Source organism: Aythya ferina (assembly GCF_964211825.1).
Source record: "Aythya ferina genome assembly, chromosome: 18".
NCBI classification, from domain to species: Eukaryota; Metazoa; Chordata; class Aves; order Anseriformes; family Anatidae; genus Aythya; species Aythya ferina.
In genome coordinates this window covers 3,982,590-3,999,737 of record NC_140317.1, presented here as the reverse complement: position 1 = coordinate 3,999,737, position 17,148 = coordinate 3,982,590, and the positions used below count along the sequence as shown (strand labels likewise).

The 17,148-nt window shown below is 47.3% G+C and overlaps 2 protein-coding genes across 2 annotated transcripts in view; one reads left to right on the top strand and one right to left on the bottom strand.

Moving 5' to 3' along the window:
* Positions 1-17,148, top strand: part of JPT1 (Jupiter microtubule associated homolog 1) — a 45,703-nt gene that overhangs the window by 19,130 nt on the left and 9,425 nt on the right. Inside the window, exons 5-6 of the mRNA XM_084492066.1 lie at positions 3,341-4,010; positions 9,146-9,302. Coding sequence (XP_084348192.1) covers positions 3,341-3,354 — 14 coding nt within the window. The 3' untranslated portion in view covers positions 3,355-4,010; positions 9,146-9,302. The remainder of the gene's footprint in view (positions 1-3,340; positions 4,011-9,145; positions 9,303-17,148) is intronic.
* SLC16A5 (solute carrier family 16 member 5) lies at positions 1,660-12,202 on the bottom strand. Its single transcript, XM_084492052.1, has 4 exons — positions 10,913-12,202; positions 6,880-7,023; positions 5,014-5,880; positions 1,660-3,441 (listed from the first exon to the last, which is right to left on the bottom strand). Exons 1-4 carry the CDS (start codon positions 11,124-11,126, stop codon positions 3,200-3,202), a joined length of 1,467 nt encoding a protein of 488 aa, XP_084348178.1. The 5' UTR covers positions 11,127-12,202; the 3' UTR covers positions 1,660-3,199.

Here is a 17,148-nt window from a genome sequence, read left to right as displayed (position 1 = left end):
AGTCTGAATGCTCTGACTACTTGCTGTTTGCCAGAATAGTTAGCACAGAATGGGCTGTTATGTCTGGGATAGTCAAAGATCCAAGGCCTAGTCTAGTGACAGTGGTGTACTTTGATAGCACACCCACCACAGTTAGAATTTGATCAATTTTCATGTCTAGTAGGTATGTTTCTTTTCTCACAATTACTAACTAGGCCTGTAAACAGCACGTCAAATTCTTCATTTAAGTGATTTTGCACTTCTGAGGTGTTTTAAGGTTTGTAAGGTTACCATGACTCTTCTCCTTTTTTTTTTTTTTTTTAATTAAACTTTTCCAAGAATCACATTGGCAGAGTATCTAAGGCTTATAAGGGTCACAATCTTGTAATATTTTAGTGTGAACTTCCTGGTGAATGTTTCATAGCACTAAGGAAAGGTGCTTGGTGCAAAAAAATGCTTAGATTGCAAGGTTAATGATACTTTTAACAACAAAGGGAGCAGGAAAGGATATGAGGGAACTGGGTAAGGTTTATTTATACCTGGCTAATTTTTCTTGCTCTGCTCATTCTCATAGGTTTGTAACCAGGCTGAGGTACTAGCATTTGTCTGTCATTAAGTCTGGGGTTATTTTGTTATCTGAAGGTTATTTAAAAAAAAACAACCAAACAAAAACACACCTGCTTCAGGGGTGGTGGTAATTAGGCTGTGGTTGCCTTGCGTAATGGGAAAACCTTAAACTAATGGAAGGAATTCTTATTGCTTTATTTTTCTTCTGGGCCTCAAGATTCTTAAGGAGTGAGTATTAATGTTCTGAGGGGGAATATTTGTTATACTGTAGCATGCTCAGTATGCGTGGCCCCTTCAATTATGCATTACAAAGCTGCTCAAGACATCTGAGAGCTCAGGTTGAAAAGAGAGGTAGAAGAGGAGGAAGCAGGGAACTATTTTGTCTGTTATGGCAGCTCAGTCATCTTATTTACTTGTGGAAGCACAGCCGTAAGTGTTAACCTGTTCTTTGTCCAAGATTTGTTTCTAACCCGTGGATTGCAGATTACTACTAACGAGTACATGTAAAGTAACCATTGGATATAAAGAACTCTAACTTTCTGTCCTAAATTGCCTTGCACTACTGTGTACAGCTAGGGGAATAGTCAAAACTGAGATTTCTTTGCCATAGTGCAGGAGGTGCACACATCTCTGTGTGGCAGCTTCAGGCGGTGAGTACCTTTATTTACCCTGTATCTTGCAAACATGCGTTAGACAATTCATTTACTTGCTTATGGGCTGACTAGGGCTAAAGCATTGCAGATAGAGCAGCACCTCTGCACAGGAGATGCATTCTATTACTCCTTCGACTAATCTTTGTTTTTCTGGGATAGATTCTGATCTTGCCTGTTTTGCCCAGGAAATTTGTAGCAGTGGGAGGATTGGGGGCAATATCGTGCCATATTTCTGGCAGAGTACAGAAAGGGAATATAAAAGGGTGAACAGAATTTCAGATTTAAGAATTACATCAAGAAAATAATATCAATCTGCTCAGCTGCCTAGCTGTTTCATTTGCAATAGCTAGAAGAGGTTTGAGACTTCATCCTTCTACATTGGTTTATTTTGATGAGGATGCTTCTGAACTGTGGAAGGAGGAACCATTCTGAAGGGCTGTAAATAATAGCTGAGAAACCATTAGTCTTAGAAAGCCTTGGAATCAATTTTCCAGTGGCTTCACGTGTTGGTTTTCATTTATTTATTTATTTTGGGGTTTGCTTTTCTGGGGAGCCCACAGTTCTAATGAAAAGTGGTTTTGTTGCCAAGACTTTGATACAACAGTTCTCATGATTAAGTGTTAAAGTTGAATTAGAAGCTGCTGGTTCAGCTGTTCAGTTGAAAGGTGTTACTTCTTTCATTTCACTGACATCGTATGATTTTATCTTTTGGAGGTTCTATTGTGTTGAGTAATCTTCAGCTCCAGTACTTTGTGAGATATCTGTTTAGATCAGGAGAGATATGAAATATAAACAGTTTGCAATTTGAACTCATCCTGAGGGAGTTCAGCAGCTGATGCAACTCTTGTGTCAGTGCTTACAAGTGTAACTCCCGGGAGGGTGGCAGGAAAAGCCACTTACAGTCAAAAGACTGCATGGATATGAAAGTTAACACTGGCTTTTCTTAGTATATTTTTCCACATTGCTTTCTTTTTGACATGTAAGTTATACTTGTGCAAACTTCTCTGTGCTGAGAATGCTGGTATACATAAGTCTACGAGTCTAAAGGCATTTACACAAGGATTTGGCCCTATATAAGGATAAGGATGCATACATTCGTTCTCTGGTCTACTACCACCTTTTATGTCGTGCTCTTCACCTGTCCCCTTAAAAAAAAAAAAAAAAAAAAAAGTGTCCCAGTTGATGCTGGAAATAAATGTATTTATACAAGCTATGAATCCCCAGTTGTGATGCATCAGGAAGCACTAGAAATACCACTAGTTATGCAAGGCACTCACTGTAAGGTTTGGGTCTTTGTTTTTGATGCTCTGGAGTTGACCATTTGAGGCTTTGAAAATGCCTTTGGCATGAAGAACTCATATATACCTCATAAGGAGAAAAATATTTGATCTTCCTAGAGACTTGCCTGAGTTCTGTGACCCATATGGCAGCCTCCATATAATATTTTGAGATGTGAGAAATGGCATTCTTCCAACTGAAAGTGTTTGTTTCCTCCCCCCACAATGTGAGAGGCTACCAGGAAAGTTCATACAGACCTGCACCAAATTTTTACGTTCAGACTAGGCGTGTAATTACTCTGTGAAAGAACTACCATTGTGCATAGCCATCAATATGTATTTTCCTGTGCTAAAGCTGAAATGTGTACGTGAAATACCAGTGACTTCAGAAAGGCAACGACTTAAGCCGATTTAATCAACGTGGCTTTTGCTTCTCAGAGCTGGCTGCCATGGCTGTTACCCCCTGGCCTGCTTTAGGAAAGCACAGATCCGTGTGTCCTTCAGCTCCTGGGCTGGCGCTGGGCTCAGCCCGAGATCCACATTGCTTGCGTGGAGCCTGGCACGGCCCTGCCGAGTGGAAGCGCGGGGCAGGAGGATGATGATAGCTGTGGGATGCACGCACTTGGTTTCTCTGCCATCAGTGCCAGGCCTTGTGTAGCTTTGTACAAGCCACGTAATTGTTTGTATTCCTCTCTTTTTTCCTTTTTTTTTTCTTCTTTATTTTCATATGCTTGTGACATACACGACTGCTGGAGTGGATTGACTTTCAGGCTGTGGTTCAGTTGGCGTGTCATTGTATTGATATCTGGAGGGATTATCCAAAGGGACTTTTGAGGCCTCTTTCAAATTTCTTTTTTTTTCCAGAGCACAGAAGCTGAGCCCCATGAACAAAGCAGCTGATATCAGGAGGAAACTGGAGGTGTAGAAGACATAGTGGAAATCATTGGTTATGTCCACCAGGAGACCTGAAATAGAAACCACAGCTTAGTCAAAGAGGAGATGCATATTAAAGACAACTGTATGGCATTCACAGAAACATTAGACCTAAATAATTCAGCCAACTGCCATATACAAAAGATAAGCATTCACAGATGAGTTAAGTTCTCTTTTCCAGATTCTAGAGCTTGTTTGCACTCATCGCTCAGGTGGTGTTTCTTTTTCTATATAAAGTATTTTCCAGTAAACAGAGAAATCAGCAAAGAAAGGAAACTGTAACTTTTTCCCAACCGGCTGATTCACTTTGTTTACTTAGCAGAGGACCCCTGTGCCACTTCCTGGATTTTGGAATGAGTGACCCTGTTACATTCCAGGTCAGAAAACAGAACAAAGAAAGAACTCTATCACAAAAATGACGTGTTGGAGTCTCTAAGCTGAAGACTTGTCTCTAAAAGTATGTAACTGGGGAGGAGAAAAAAATCACAGCGCAGCAGGCATTATAACAAACATTAAGTACCTCAATGTAAAACATGTAGACGGGTGATATATCAAGTGAGTAATTTAACACTAATGCTGGATACTGAAAGGTAATATTCAGGTAAACATATGATGACTCTTTTTAAGACTGCTTAATTATATGGAAATATAGGAGTAATTTTTTAATAGATTTTAGGTTGCTAGAGATTGAGCTTCCCTTACTGTACTTTGTTTTTGGCTATCTGCCTTTTCCATCAGAGATGTCCAAGACAAGATCTGTTTTGCACTTTGAGAAAAGTGACTGACACACTTTGCCTGGGAATACCATTAAATATAGTGTATATTATTCCATTCTTAGATATTTTCCTGCTGGATGAAACACAATTCATTGTTTGGAGAAGAGAACTAAAATCTGAATAGAGGATTCATGCTCAGGTTCACATTTGTTTGTCAGTCTTTTGAATGAGCTGCTGCAGAGCAGGAGCAGGTGTGTCTTGGACAGGTCAATTAGTGGTGGTTGGAGTGAATTGTGAAACCACTGAATAATTCATTGGATTGGGGGCTTAACTAGTTCCCTTCCTTGTCTCCACAGAAAAATGAATACACTCCAGAACACAGAAAGTGAGTAGAAGAGCCTTTTACTATAAGCTTCTTCAATTATATGGAGCTGGTAACACTTCTGATCAGAGTAAATGTGTTGAATGGGATGTTTGCAATTTCTTGAGGCTTCATAGATAAATCAATGCAGACTAGCAAAGCAGTGAAAGAATTCTAAAACAGCAAGATCATACCACTGTAATTCCTCTCCGTGTCCTGCCACTCAGGGAAAAAGTTCTCAGCATTCTCATGCCTATTGAAGCTGCCAGCCAAACGGGAAACTTTTTCACTGTCTGCAGTTGCTTCAGTGACACTTGGGCCACTACAGAAATGACCCTTGTTCAGCAGTGAGATGGGGCTGATCATTCCTTTCTGACTCTCCCTTTTATATTGCTCCCTTTGCATAACTCAGCTGCCTGTGTGGACTTAGAAACTCCCTCATTCCTCTTCTTTATGCTCCCAAACACTTGTCACCAGTGTCTAAAAAAGCTGTTTTTGCTCCAGCCTGCTTTAATAGCTTTTCTCACCTGTGAGAGGGGGTCCAATGAGGAGAGTGATACTCTCCAGGATTGTGAAGAGCCCTAGAGCACTTGAGAACCTGTCCATCTCCACCACATCCATCAGCACCTGGAAGGTGAGTGCCCCAATGCCACTCATGGCTATGCTGAGGATGACGCAGTAGACGATGAGCACGCTGAACTCAGCTGAAATGATGCAAATGAAATTGCTCAGCCCACAGAGGAGCACAGCCAGGCTGAACAGGTAGATGCGTCTTCCCGTGAAGATTCTGTGTCCCGAAAGCAGCCCTGTCAAAGGGCGTATGAAGATGTTGATGAACCCAATAATGGAGATGAGGAGGGCTGCCTTGCGTTCCTCCACCCCATTCTGGATGGCATAAGGTACTAGGTAGACGTGGGGTAACACAAACCCCATCATCATCCAGGTCACTCCGATAGTGTAAATCTGGTAACCCTTGTTTTGACAGAAGATATCAAAAGCCAGGTACTTCTGCAGCACCTGGAAGCACGCAGTCTTTCTGTTTTGCTGCTGGTACTTTAGGTGGGGAGAAGATGCTCCATTGGACAGCTGTGCCTCTTCTGCTCCTCTCCCTGAATCCTCTCCAGGCCTGGGTAACTGTACAAGTGATCCTGAAGCAAGTTGCACTGGTCTCATAATGGCTCCGCAGACACAACAGTTCAATAGTATTCCTCCAAAGATAAGGAAAGTGTTTCTCCAGCCCATCTCGTCCAGCATGTATTGAGAAAGCAGCGGCCACAGTGTGAAACCGAGAGAGACACCGGTGGACGCCATGGCGTTAGCCAACGTTTGCCACCGCACAAAGTAGTGGCCCAGCGCAGTCAGTCCAGCCTGGAAGCTGAAACATGATCCCAGACCTAAAGGTAAGAAGGAAAAACAACAGCACGTGATCCCTCTGCGGTGTCCTGCAGGGTGAAAAGAGCCCGGCCCCATGGGGTACTCACAGATGACTTCAATCTACCACTAGGCATATCCTCACCTGCCGGGCTACACAACCTCCGGTGATTAATACTCAGCAACCCCACACTAGAGATGAAGAAGGGTATTGTGCATAAATTTAACTCCTTGTGTTCTCAGGAATACTAAATACACTGATCTAAGGTGATGTTTGTCTGGGCTGCACTGCCATGTTTACGATCGTTATGGAATTGTTCATTAGAAAAACTATATTTTTACTGCATGCAGCAGGCAGTGCTGCCTTCCTGATGCTTTCTTCAGGGCCCAGGGAGTTAATTCTTGTTTTTCTCCGTGCAGCAAACACAGCTTAGCTTACAAGAGCCAAAAGGCTTGGTCCCAAAGTGACCCGGCTGCAGAATTTCATCTCTCTTTGTTAGAAGAAAATATGGGTTGAGAAACAGTTACATAGGAGAAATATTTGGAAAGGAAAAGTTCCCATCTGTTACTTCTGTTCAAAACCAACACGTCCTTTTGTTAGAGAAAGATGACTCCATATTTCCCCAGATAGGGAGTGGTGAAACCCAAGCCCAAGGAACTTGTGAAGAATGTTGTCCCAACACATTGCATTTCAAGATGGAAAAACTCCCCTCTTCAAAGACAAAAGGCTGTGAAGCTCCTACAGAGAACAGACGTGTTGGCTCTCCACTTCACCCCTTAGAGACCTGTAACCTTTTCCAGAGAGAAGCATGTTCCAGTGAGCTCGGCTGGGCGAGGTGTGTTAAAGGGGTGTGAAGGGCAAGCCTATCCAGCATGCAATTCCTGCTGAGCTGTGGGGCTTTTGATTTATCCTATTTCACAGCTGAGTGAAAAACGTGAGCACATAGTCTGGACTCTCATCACTTCCTTGCTCTCAAATAAAGGGTAGCAGCTGGGTTTTCCTGCTGTTCCTTGGTACTTACCAGTGATGAGGCCAGCTGTTAAGTAAAGCTGGCCGAGGGACTTGCAGAAGGAGCTGGACACCATGCCCACACTGCTGAGCAGGCCTCCCAGCATCACGGCAAACCTGTAGCCAAATCGCTTCACCAGGATGCTGCAGAGGGGTCCTAGGAGCAGTCAGAGAAGCAAAAGGGAGGCAGTTAGAGAGGCAGAAATTATTTCATAGCTGCTAGACTGCTGCAGTTATCGAATGGTTTAGTCTACAGATTATCCCAGCTGCATAATGCAGTGGGGGAGCCAGAAACAGAAAATACATTCCCTGATCCTCCAAAGTGCTTGGTCAGCTTGGTACATGAAGGGAATGCTCCTCTGCTTGGATTTTGGTCATGAAGTAGAATTCCTTAAGCTTCCCTGTGATGGATTTTAGGTAAAACTCTCACAAATGGAATGGAAAAAGGACCTTCAAGTGTAATTCTGTTCTCATATGATATCCGTTCTGGGAATGATTTGAAAAAGGAGAGGACTTGGATTTTTGTGCCCCTGAGTAGGAGATGCTGAGTGGGTGGTATTCTCTGCTTGCATGTTTCCACTCTCATTTTGCTGTGTTTTTCAAATATTCTGCCACAGAATCTTGTCAATTGCCGTTGGCGTCCTGCTACATAGGTGAAATTCCCTGCAACAGAAGGCACGTTGACTCTGAAAATGATCCAGAATGGGAGAAACAGGATTGTCCGTGAGGAAGATCATTTGAAAACAGCTGGAAGCATGTTCATGTCTGCATCGGAATCAGTCTAAGCTTCAGGCTGTGGCATCCAAGCTCCAGCTTGTGGAGTCTTGCAGCTGTCCTGCAAGTCATCTCCCCATGAAAATAATAAGATGTTGTTGCCAGTGCGGCTCTTTGCACATGCCTGTCCTGGCATACCTGGCCGGGGTGGGTAGGCATGACTGTGTCCACTTCCAAGAGGACAAAGCCTAGGAGCAGAACATGCACCAACAACGCAGAGGCAAGGGCAAGACCTGGGTGCTCCTGGTGGGCTTGGGTCTGCCCTTCTGGAGCAGAAACCTGGGTCTTACTGTGTGCGTACATTGCCGGCAGGCTTTTCTAAGTAGGACTTAGGTTATTTCATCAGAGAAAGCAATGAACAAATAGGCACGGAGATATGTGCTTAAGGTCAGTTAATTCTGTAATTTTCAAAGGCTGTTGGTGAGTTCCATGATATTGGGGTAAATCACCAGTTTGATAATGTCTTGGGTTTAGTGTGCTTCATTTTGGGGTAGGAGGAGATTAGTTCAGACCTGTCAATGGAAAACATGCTTCTCCGTTAGAGGAGAAACTGAAGGGAGAGTTGCTCCTTTTGTGTTCCCATAAGGATCCTCATGCTTTTCCAGGTTTTATTTTTTTTCCCTCCTCTTCATAACCCGTCAGGTTATGTAAGCAAATTCAGAATGACTGCAAGTTTCAGAGTTAGGAATCAATCTGTGGGGAAAATAACCTGTGGCATATTTGTGACTTAAGACAACACCTGGTTGGAAATAAAATCCACATAGTCAAGCAAGCAGAGGAACATTGTTAAAATCAGGACTGCAGCTGTCTGTATTTTGATCTGCTTGGGAGATTTTCACCTTGGACTTCAACTGGCTTTTGAAGAACTATTCACCAGGCTCAGCAAACCAGTGACTGCATTATTTTTCCTCTCACTGAGGAGATTAAGGATGGTACTGCTGTTTAATCAACCTGAGTAGCCAGAAATCATAAATAAAACATGCCAAAATCATGGGATTGGCTCAAAAAATCCTAACTATTTTTCATTACTTATTCCTGCCAACTTGCTTTCTAGGTTTCAAATATTATTGTTCACTTGCTTGGGGCTTTTGTGCTTTTCTTTGCAAAAATATTTCCAATAGAACTGCTGCATTTGTACTAGTGCAAGCCCAGAGATTTATGTTTGCATGAATATCTAGAAGCAGGAGCCTGTAAGGGCTTGCACTCCTGTATTGCCCCCTTTGGAGTCAGCCATAGGATCCTGAGGTCTCAAATGATTCTTATAACAAAATAACTAGTAATGGCTTTTACCTAGGAACATGGTAATGAGCTATGTTTGCTTTATTAAATTAAGTGCTATTCTTCACACTGTGCCCTTCCCTGTTTCCTCTCCCATCTCTGCTGAGCTGAGGTTAGTTCTCCTGTGTGGAGCTTCTCACTCGACTGACAACTCTGAGAATGGAGCACGCTGTCCGTTTCCTTTGCTGTCTACTATTTTTACAACAAATATTTATTTTTCCCTTCAGGTCCTCTGAATTAAGAGTAAAGGAGAAGAAAAGTGAGAAGAATGTTTGAGATCCTGGTGACAGAGCAGAAAATAGTTTTGGAAAGGGTTTAAATGCCAAGGTGATGGATGCAACCTGAGAACCTGAATCAAACAAAGCCTAGCCTGCTGCAAAGAAGGTCAGAAGTTGCAGCAAAAATCATTGGCCTGAGAGGGAGTCCTTTATTTCTGATTTTTCGTTGTTTTTTCTTCTTATAGTTGTGTTAGTCCCAATTTAAGCTACTGTGGGATGAGAACAAATTCTCCTCTACTGTAACAGCCTGCAATAGGAGACACAACTGGCAAGTGAAGTAACAATGCTCTTGCAGTCCACTGGTTATGCCGTTACAAATTCTATTAGTGAATATAATCACCATGAGGCTGTTCGTTCCTTGTGTCATTTACAACTTTTGGATCTATTTGTTGGCTGTCTTTATCTTACCTTTCACTGTGGTCCCAGCCTCTTACAAAACAATTACTTCGTTATAGAAAATAGGAGATGTGATATTTTCTTGCAGATGCAGCCAGAGTTGTCTTTCCCTGGCTCATTGGGACTGAGCTGCTTTTCAGACCATTTCCCAGGGCCACCAGCTCCTCTTCAGCTCCTTCCCACTAACAGCAGCCGGGCCACACGGGTTGGAAGCCCACCAGGCCTTTGAATTCAAGGACCCAAGACACTGCTCTATTTCTGCCAAACTTCAGTGATGATTCCTCCCATAGCTGCTTCCCCTGAGGTCTCTTTCTGTCTGTGCCTTGCAATTCTTGACCAGCTGCTTCTGCTAAGGTGCAAGCTCTTTCCCCATGTCATGCTGTCAAGTCTTACCCAGGAGACACTGAACCCATCATAGCTGTCGCACCAGCATGACTGGGGGCTCTGCTTTTATTTTTTTATATTTCCACCCCCATACTGTAGTGTCACCTTTAATCAGTATTGGAAAGGAGCAGGAATGAACTAAGGGAGCAGCTCAGATACCCGGGTGGCTTAGATACTTTGCTCCCCGCTGCTAGGTGGGGTTCAAGTAGTCTGTTTATCACACAAGCATGGGAGCTGCATGTGGAGGGGTCAGCAGCAAGACAGGACTGCTTGTTGGGAGGTCCTCGAGCTGCTGGGTGTGTTTTTCTCCTCTATGCAGCTGTCAGTCTGGATGTGGCTCTGGGTGCCCTGTCCTGTGCAGCCCCTCATTTTCTCTGGGGAAAGTTTTCTGGGGGTGATTTGCTTAGTTTTTCAGGCGTGATTTGGTGCTCTGTCTGCAATGTACCACCCTTCTCCGTCCCCCTTCACCTGGAGACCTGCCTGACCTGCATCCTGCACTAAACCAGCTGCCCTCACCTTGATACCTGCTGGGGCGTGTGCTCCACACCACCGCCCAGGGGCTGCTTTAACCCTGTGCCAGCAGCCTGGAGGGGCTCAAACTGGGCAGCTTCTCAGCCCTGAAGAATGCGGTGGTCATATGGAAGGAGAGAGGATGGAAGGAAGAGCCCAAGCTCACCCTCACCTTTGTGAAAGGTATTTGCGAAAGGTATTGGTTATCTCTTAGAGTGGCAAAGGGGAGCGTTGTGTCTACAGACCCTTGGCTTTGGACTCTGTAGGCATGGATCAAAGCAGCCTGTGCTCTGCCAACCAGCCATACCTCCCAGTCCCTTACACCTTCCTCCTCAGGGAAATGCTGAAAGTGCCCCCATAACGGCCCCTCGTCAGCACCAGCACCTCAGGAGACAGCAGTGGACATTTGCCGCGGCCTTTACTCACCGCCTCCGTGCAGCACGGCCACCATGATGGAGGGGAACCACGACGTCTCGCTGTTGGAGGCCTGGAACTCGTGCTGGAGGTCCGTGAAGAAGACGCCGATGCAGGAGGGGAAGCCCAGCGTCAGCCCCTGCAGCAGCACCGCGGCGAGCAGCACCATCCATGCCCAGCCCCGGTCCTGGGGTTTGGCAGCTCCTCGTGCTCCTCCGTGGGACATGGTGGCTGCTTTCTCCTCCCAGGCTGGCCTGCTGGGGAAGCGACTGCAGGTACCATGCAACCCTCGGCCCAGGGAATGGGCCTATGGAGAGAAGGGCTAGTGGTAGTCCCTGGGCTTAGAGCCACCAGCGTGTCCCAGACCTCTTGCAGCTGACACTCTGGACTTCTTGCTCTGCATTTCTCCCAGCACCTCCCTTCCTTCTCGCTGCAGGATCCTGGCAACAGATTACTTGAGAAACGCCTGCCTTCCCCTTTTATATTGCACAAGACTGTGAGCACAGCCAGGTACAGAATGGGACCACACCTCCTCTGAGGTATGAATTGGCCTTACCTAGTTCCCACCCTTATTTTCCCTTTCACCTGCTTTCATCATATGGAGTCCCCTTGCTGGCAATTGCTAAGGTCACCAAGTCCTCACACTGAGAGGAGAACGAAAAACTCTGCAAATGCCAAGAAAAATAGAAACGCATAAAGCTCGCATGGTGCGGCAGGGCTCGGTGTGAACCTGTTATGACAACTGCTCCTGTGTATAGTTCAAAGTGCTAGTGCTGAAAAAACATTTCAAAAGCCATTAATTAATTAGGATCCAGCAATCTCAGATATGCTTTTGCTTTACCTTGGTAGAGCTGCTTCTGAGAGATCCCAGGTTTGATTTCTTCGAGACCAGCAGCATGAAACATATAGCAATAGCACTCCCCATCCTCTCCACATGAATAAACACACAAAAAAAAAATCTCTGGCAGCCAGATGAGCTCAAAAAAGGTGCCCTTTAGGTCACTGCACAGCGCAATATTTATTTAGCACTCAAATAATGCCTTTCCCCTAAAACAATAGCCACAACCGAGTGTTGCGTGCAGCCTTAAAAATGAATAGTTTGTCCTTGCTTGTTATTTCAAATTTGCCATGGCGGCAGGCTCACCAGAGTAAGTTTCATACCTCGGGCTGAAGCGAAGGGCCGGCAGCGCGTGGTTGTGTGTGCAGCGCGGGCGGCTCATCCCCTGCGTGCGCAGCCCGGCCAGCTCAGTGCCCACGGTTAGATGCTTCTGCTTCAGTAGCGACTAAAAAGCTTTGATGAAGTCTTTTGCAATATTAACCCGGACATCACTTCTGTAAACAGGGCTCTTTTGCCGGCTGGCTCGCAGCCAGAAAAAAAAAAAAGAAAAAGAAAAAAGGGGGGAGGGGGGCTGCAAGCTGAGGGGGCCCGTGGGAAGGGGCTCTAACATGCAAATCACGGTGGTGGTGCTGAGCACACTTTAATCCTTTGTCCACTTCAGCTGGGTGCAGATAATGCGACTAATTCAAGTGCTTGTCTCTCTGGTGTGAATTAGCTGGATGACAGCCTAAAACCTCTCCCCGGCAACAGCAAACCTGAAAAAAAGGCAGAAGCACAGCTCCTCTCTGTTCCTAGCTGCCCTGCCCAACACTTGAGTTTGTCCAGCAGATTTCTGGAGCCCTGGCTCCCCTTGTGTGTCCTTGTGCTCATTGAGGGGGCTGTCCCGGGGCATCTGCGTGCTTGCTGTAGCTTTCATCCACCTGTGGAACACCTTCTCCCCTTGGCAGCTGGACCTGCAGGATCTCCTGGGCTTTTTGCTGCGAGAGCACTGGAGATGCGCTGCCAAGGGCCACGTGGCCTTGCTGCCTTCTGCCTGCACACAAGTGAAGGAACGGGTTTGTTCCAGCCTTGCTTGGCCGGCTGTGCCCGTGAACAGCAGCAGCAACTCCACAAAACCCCTTTTTAACCCTTCCCAAGGTGCTGAGCAGCGATCATGTTGAAGACCAGGGCCAACAAAAATGCGGAGTCAGATCCTCACTAGCACGTGCTCATCTCGTGCTAATCGCATCGGGATCTGGATTGAAGTTCGCAGCACAGGACACACCTGGGTGCCTACTGCAAACAGCGTGCGGTGTAGGGAGCAGGCAAACTGGTGCAAAGGTGCTTCCTGGCCCAGTGTGTGAAGGGGAACGGGAGGAAAGTTTCTTGCTCATGGCACGCTAGGTCTCTGCGCCCTGCCGTGGGGCTTATGGCATCAGCCCTGTTGTGGGGATAGGTGGGTGTCCTGGGTGGAGCAAGACGGAGCAAAGCACATGGCTGGTTTCAGTCTCTGCTCGCTGTCTGCCGGTCGTTGTCCGCTTCTCTCATTCAGGTCTGAGTTTTGTGTCTTCTTCCAGTGATCCCCAAAACACCAGGTTCAAGCTTGGGTTTCCCTAGCTGTGACACAGCAGCCCCAGCAGCTGTTGGTTATGGCAGCGCTTGCACACTGCTTGACCCCACCTTCCCTGCCTCAGTTTCCCTCAGCCATGGTAGGGGAACAGCAACTGCTGGGCTGAGGGCACACGGCAGGGCTGCTGGCAGCAATTTGTGCTGACAAACACAGGGCACGAGGCATTCACTTCCTAGGGAGAGGTTTATACTTAGCCTGCAAATGATGGTGATATCTCTACATCAGCCTCGGCAAGAGCTGGTGGCTGCTGGTACCTCTGTGGGGAGCAGAGCAGCTCCCTTTTTGCCTAAAACTGCTCAGGATGGAGACACAGCAGCAGGGTGCCGTGGAGAAATCAGGACTCTGGCTGGCGGGGGAGGCTCAAAGCCCAGGGGATGCCTGTGGCTCGGGAGCAGGAAGGGGAACTGGAGGAAAGTTTCTCGTTCACGGTACATTAGGTCTCTGCATCCTGCTGTGTGCCTTGCAGCATCCTCACCTCAGCCCCGGTGTGAGCCAGGCGTGGGTTTTATGAACGCAAACCAGGCTGCATGCACAGAGGTGAGGTGTTTACTGTAAACTGAGAGGGGCAGTAAAATTTTTAAGGGTCACTCAGCGTCTGTTGGGGGTAGGAAAGCAAAGCACTTGGCAAACGTCTTTATAAGTGACTTTTTAAGTACCTTTTCATCCCGAGGTCTGGGCTTGCTTTGCAGCCCTCTCCCGGGAAGGCTGTGCTGTGTCCCAGGTGATTTTCCCAAGGTCACTCAGATGGCTACAAGCAGAGCCCCCAGCTTTAGCTCTGCTTTAGGCACTGGCCCCATGCTGGTGTCTGCAGGATGTCACCTGTCAGCCGTCACTCGCTGCCCTCAAGGGGCAGTGGAGGTGGTTGAGTTCAAGCCCTGTGCACATCCATGTGCCAGTGTCACGGCTCTGCAAGCCCGTCCCAAACCCAGGAGTCTCAGCAACAGTTTTGGGGCAGGCCATGTGCTTGGAAACTGAAGTGGAAAACACCTCAGAGCTCCCAAATTGCTTCTGAGGCTAGCTGAATTTGTTCCAGGCACACAGATTAGCAAAGACTGACAGATTGAATCTCACAGAGGAAGTGCGTGTCTTCTTTATTTCTTTTATGTAAAGCAGTGGAAACTCGGTGGCATTTTGGCTGTTGGGCTGTGGAGCGGCTCAGGGCACAGATCTGGGCATGGAGCTGCTCCTGTGCCAGGTCCTGTCCTGATGTCTCCAACCTGCTCCAGCAGGCTGCGGGAGCACCCAGATTAAACCCCTGCTCTGATCCCTCCCTCGAGTACAGACAGACCCAGTGGAAACCAAGCTCTCCGAGCACCTGAAAACTGACTCCTGAGACCTGGGGCAGGGACAGGGGCTGAACAACCCTGGCAAACCCCCTACAGACCAGCTCTGCTAGGGCTGAGAAAATGGGATGGTGCCAGAGCCGTGGGGAGTGCTGGTCTAGCACCAGACTTTCCTAAGCAGTTCCCATAGCATCACTCCCACATCATCCCCCTGCAAAGGGTATCAGGGCCCTGACTGCACTAATTGGTCTTAATTAGTCTGACCAGACTCACCTGGATCCTCCTCCCACACCTTCTCCACCCAGTTTGACTCCCAGTTACACATAAGCCTGGCTCCTTGCCTGGACCAGCCTTTAGACAGATGTCCTGGTGCTGTTCCCTGCTCTCCTGGCTTGCTCTCAGCTGCATTGTGCTCACTAATCACAAAGGATGTGGTTGTGATACCAGGTAAGAAACCTGATTTTTGGGACCAGATTTCATGACTTTTAGCCAGCGCTGAGGATAACACTGCTTGGCTTGGAGGTAGGAAATGGGGATTGAGGAGACAGCTGGTACCAAGTGCGTGTACTGACAGCTTCCATCGACTCGGAGGAATCCAGCAAGATGTGGCTTGTCCCAGCTCCTTGCCATGGTGGCTGACTGTAAGGATTTGCATGCAGGCTGGCAAACAGTGCAAGCAGCCCTCCTGACTGCTGCCTTCCTCCCTGGGTGCTTCTGGGGTGCCCCATGCAGGGGGGAGGTCAGCACCCAACTCTACCTGAGGCAATGGGGATCCTCCAGAGCTGAGTCTGAGAAAGATGTGCTTGGGGAAATCCATGCTGGAGGTGGCTGTGGCTTCTGATGGGATGCCCTGACCTGTCTCAGGAAGCTTTTATTGAGATGGAGTTGCCTTAAATTGTTACCCACGTGTAAACTGTGTCTGGTGGATGGGCATGTGGGATGTGGTGGGGCAATGGGCTGAGATCCCAGTCCTGTGCATCCCATCTCTGCTTTAGGTTGATGTCCAGAGCACCGAGCAGTGGCTAGGGGGATTTTCCCTGCAGCAGATCTTATCTACCAAGCTCTTAATTGTTGTCCCCCTTGTTTTTTATCAACGGGGAATAAGCCACTTAGGGAGGGATCAAAAGAAGCATTTCCCTCTGGCTGGCTGCTTGAGTTAGGTGTACATCCTGCTGCTGGCAGCTATGGGGTGGATGCTGGCAGGGGAGCAGCCCTTTTTGGGGAGGATGGCAGGCAGGCATTGCTTTCATTTTGGGTTGCCTGCTTACGTGGGTACCTTGCACTCCCACCACCAGCCCTATTTCCCTTCGTGTTAGGTTACACAGAGATACGGTGTGCCAGCTGCCTGCTCTGTCTGCAGGCAAGATGCAGGGAATACAGACTGGGTCCTTTGTTAGTAGCTGTGAATCCTTAAATAGCAAAGAATCTTGTCTGCAGGGATGTCATGGCTTAGTGCTTGGGTGGGAGGATGGGATGTATTGACAGCTGGCTGCAAGAAAGTTAATGCATCAAGGTACCACTGGAGGGTGGAACCTGGGACTGCTCCTTTCCCACGTTAGCTCTGGCTTTCCTCATTTTTAGCCACTGCTGTTTGAATTCATCGAGACCACTGGTGCATGTTGTCCTGGCCTTGCTGAAGGACCTGCTGCCCTGATTGCCCTGAGCTAAATCACAGGTAGAAAGTGCTCACTTGTCTCAAGGGTTTTCTTTGTGACACAGAGGCCAGCCACTGCCAGCTGAACCCTCAGCTCCCCGAGGAGCTGTTTGAGGCCCATGAAATGCGAGGAATTGTTACATTTTGGACTGATGATGAACTTGAACATGGTGAAGTTTGGGGAACTCATAGGAGGGATGGGAACCTGCAATAGGGAATGTTGTCAGAGGGGCAAATACCAATGCCTTTGCTCAACTATGATACCGCACCTGAAGGCAATTGCTAGGGGATTACAGCTCCTTCACTGTGCTTTGGAGAAGCCAACATGCTTCTCTAGGCAGGATCAGGTACATGGGGGTTGTTTGCCCAGACAAATTGGGTTTAAACCTTCAGTGACTGTCTCAAAACTAGATCTAGGTGGATGGAGACAACTAAGGTCCTTGTTTCCCAAACAAGTTAGTAAGCTGGGTTACAAATATCTACAGGCTTTCTGTCTGCAAATAGATCTGGCCCGATGACTTCAGGGTGAAGGTGTGTGGGTGAGCAGCAGGCTGATCTTTGTCGAGGGCCTGAGGCAGAGCGTGGGCGCTGTGCAGGATGTGCTCATGGCTGTGGCCAGGCCTCTGTGCTGCTGGGTTTCACCCTCCCAGACACGTGCGGAGAGGAGAAATGTGGCTGTGGTTTTCCACTCCTTTTTTTGCTGGAGCTCCACGCCAAGAAGCTGGATGCCGACAGATGCCTCGGCTGCTAAAAACCCTTCCATATCTTCAGTGTCAGATTGGGTTTCCTCTTTGTCCACAGACGTGAGCAGGCAGGGCAGAAAAACAAATGAATTGTGCTCTGGGCAAAACTGGCAGAGGTGAG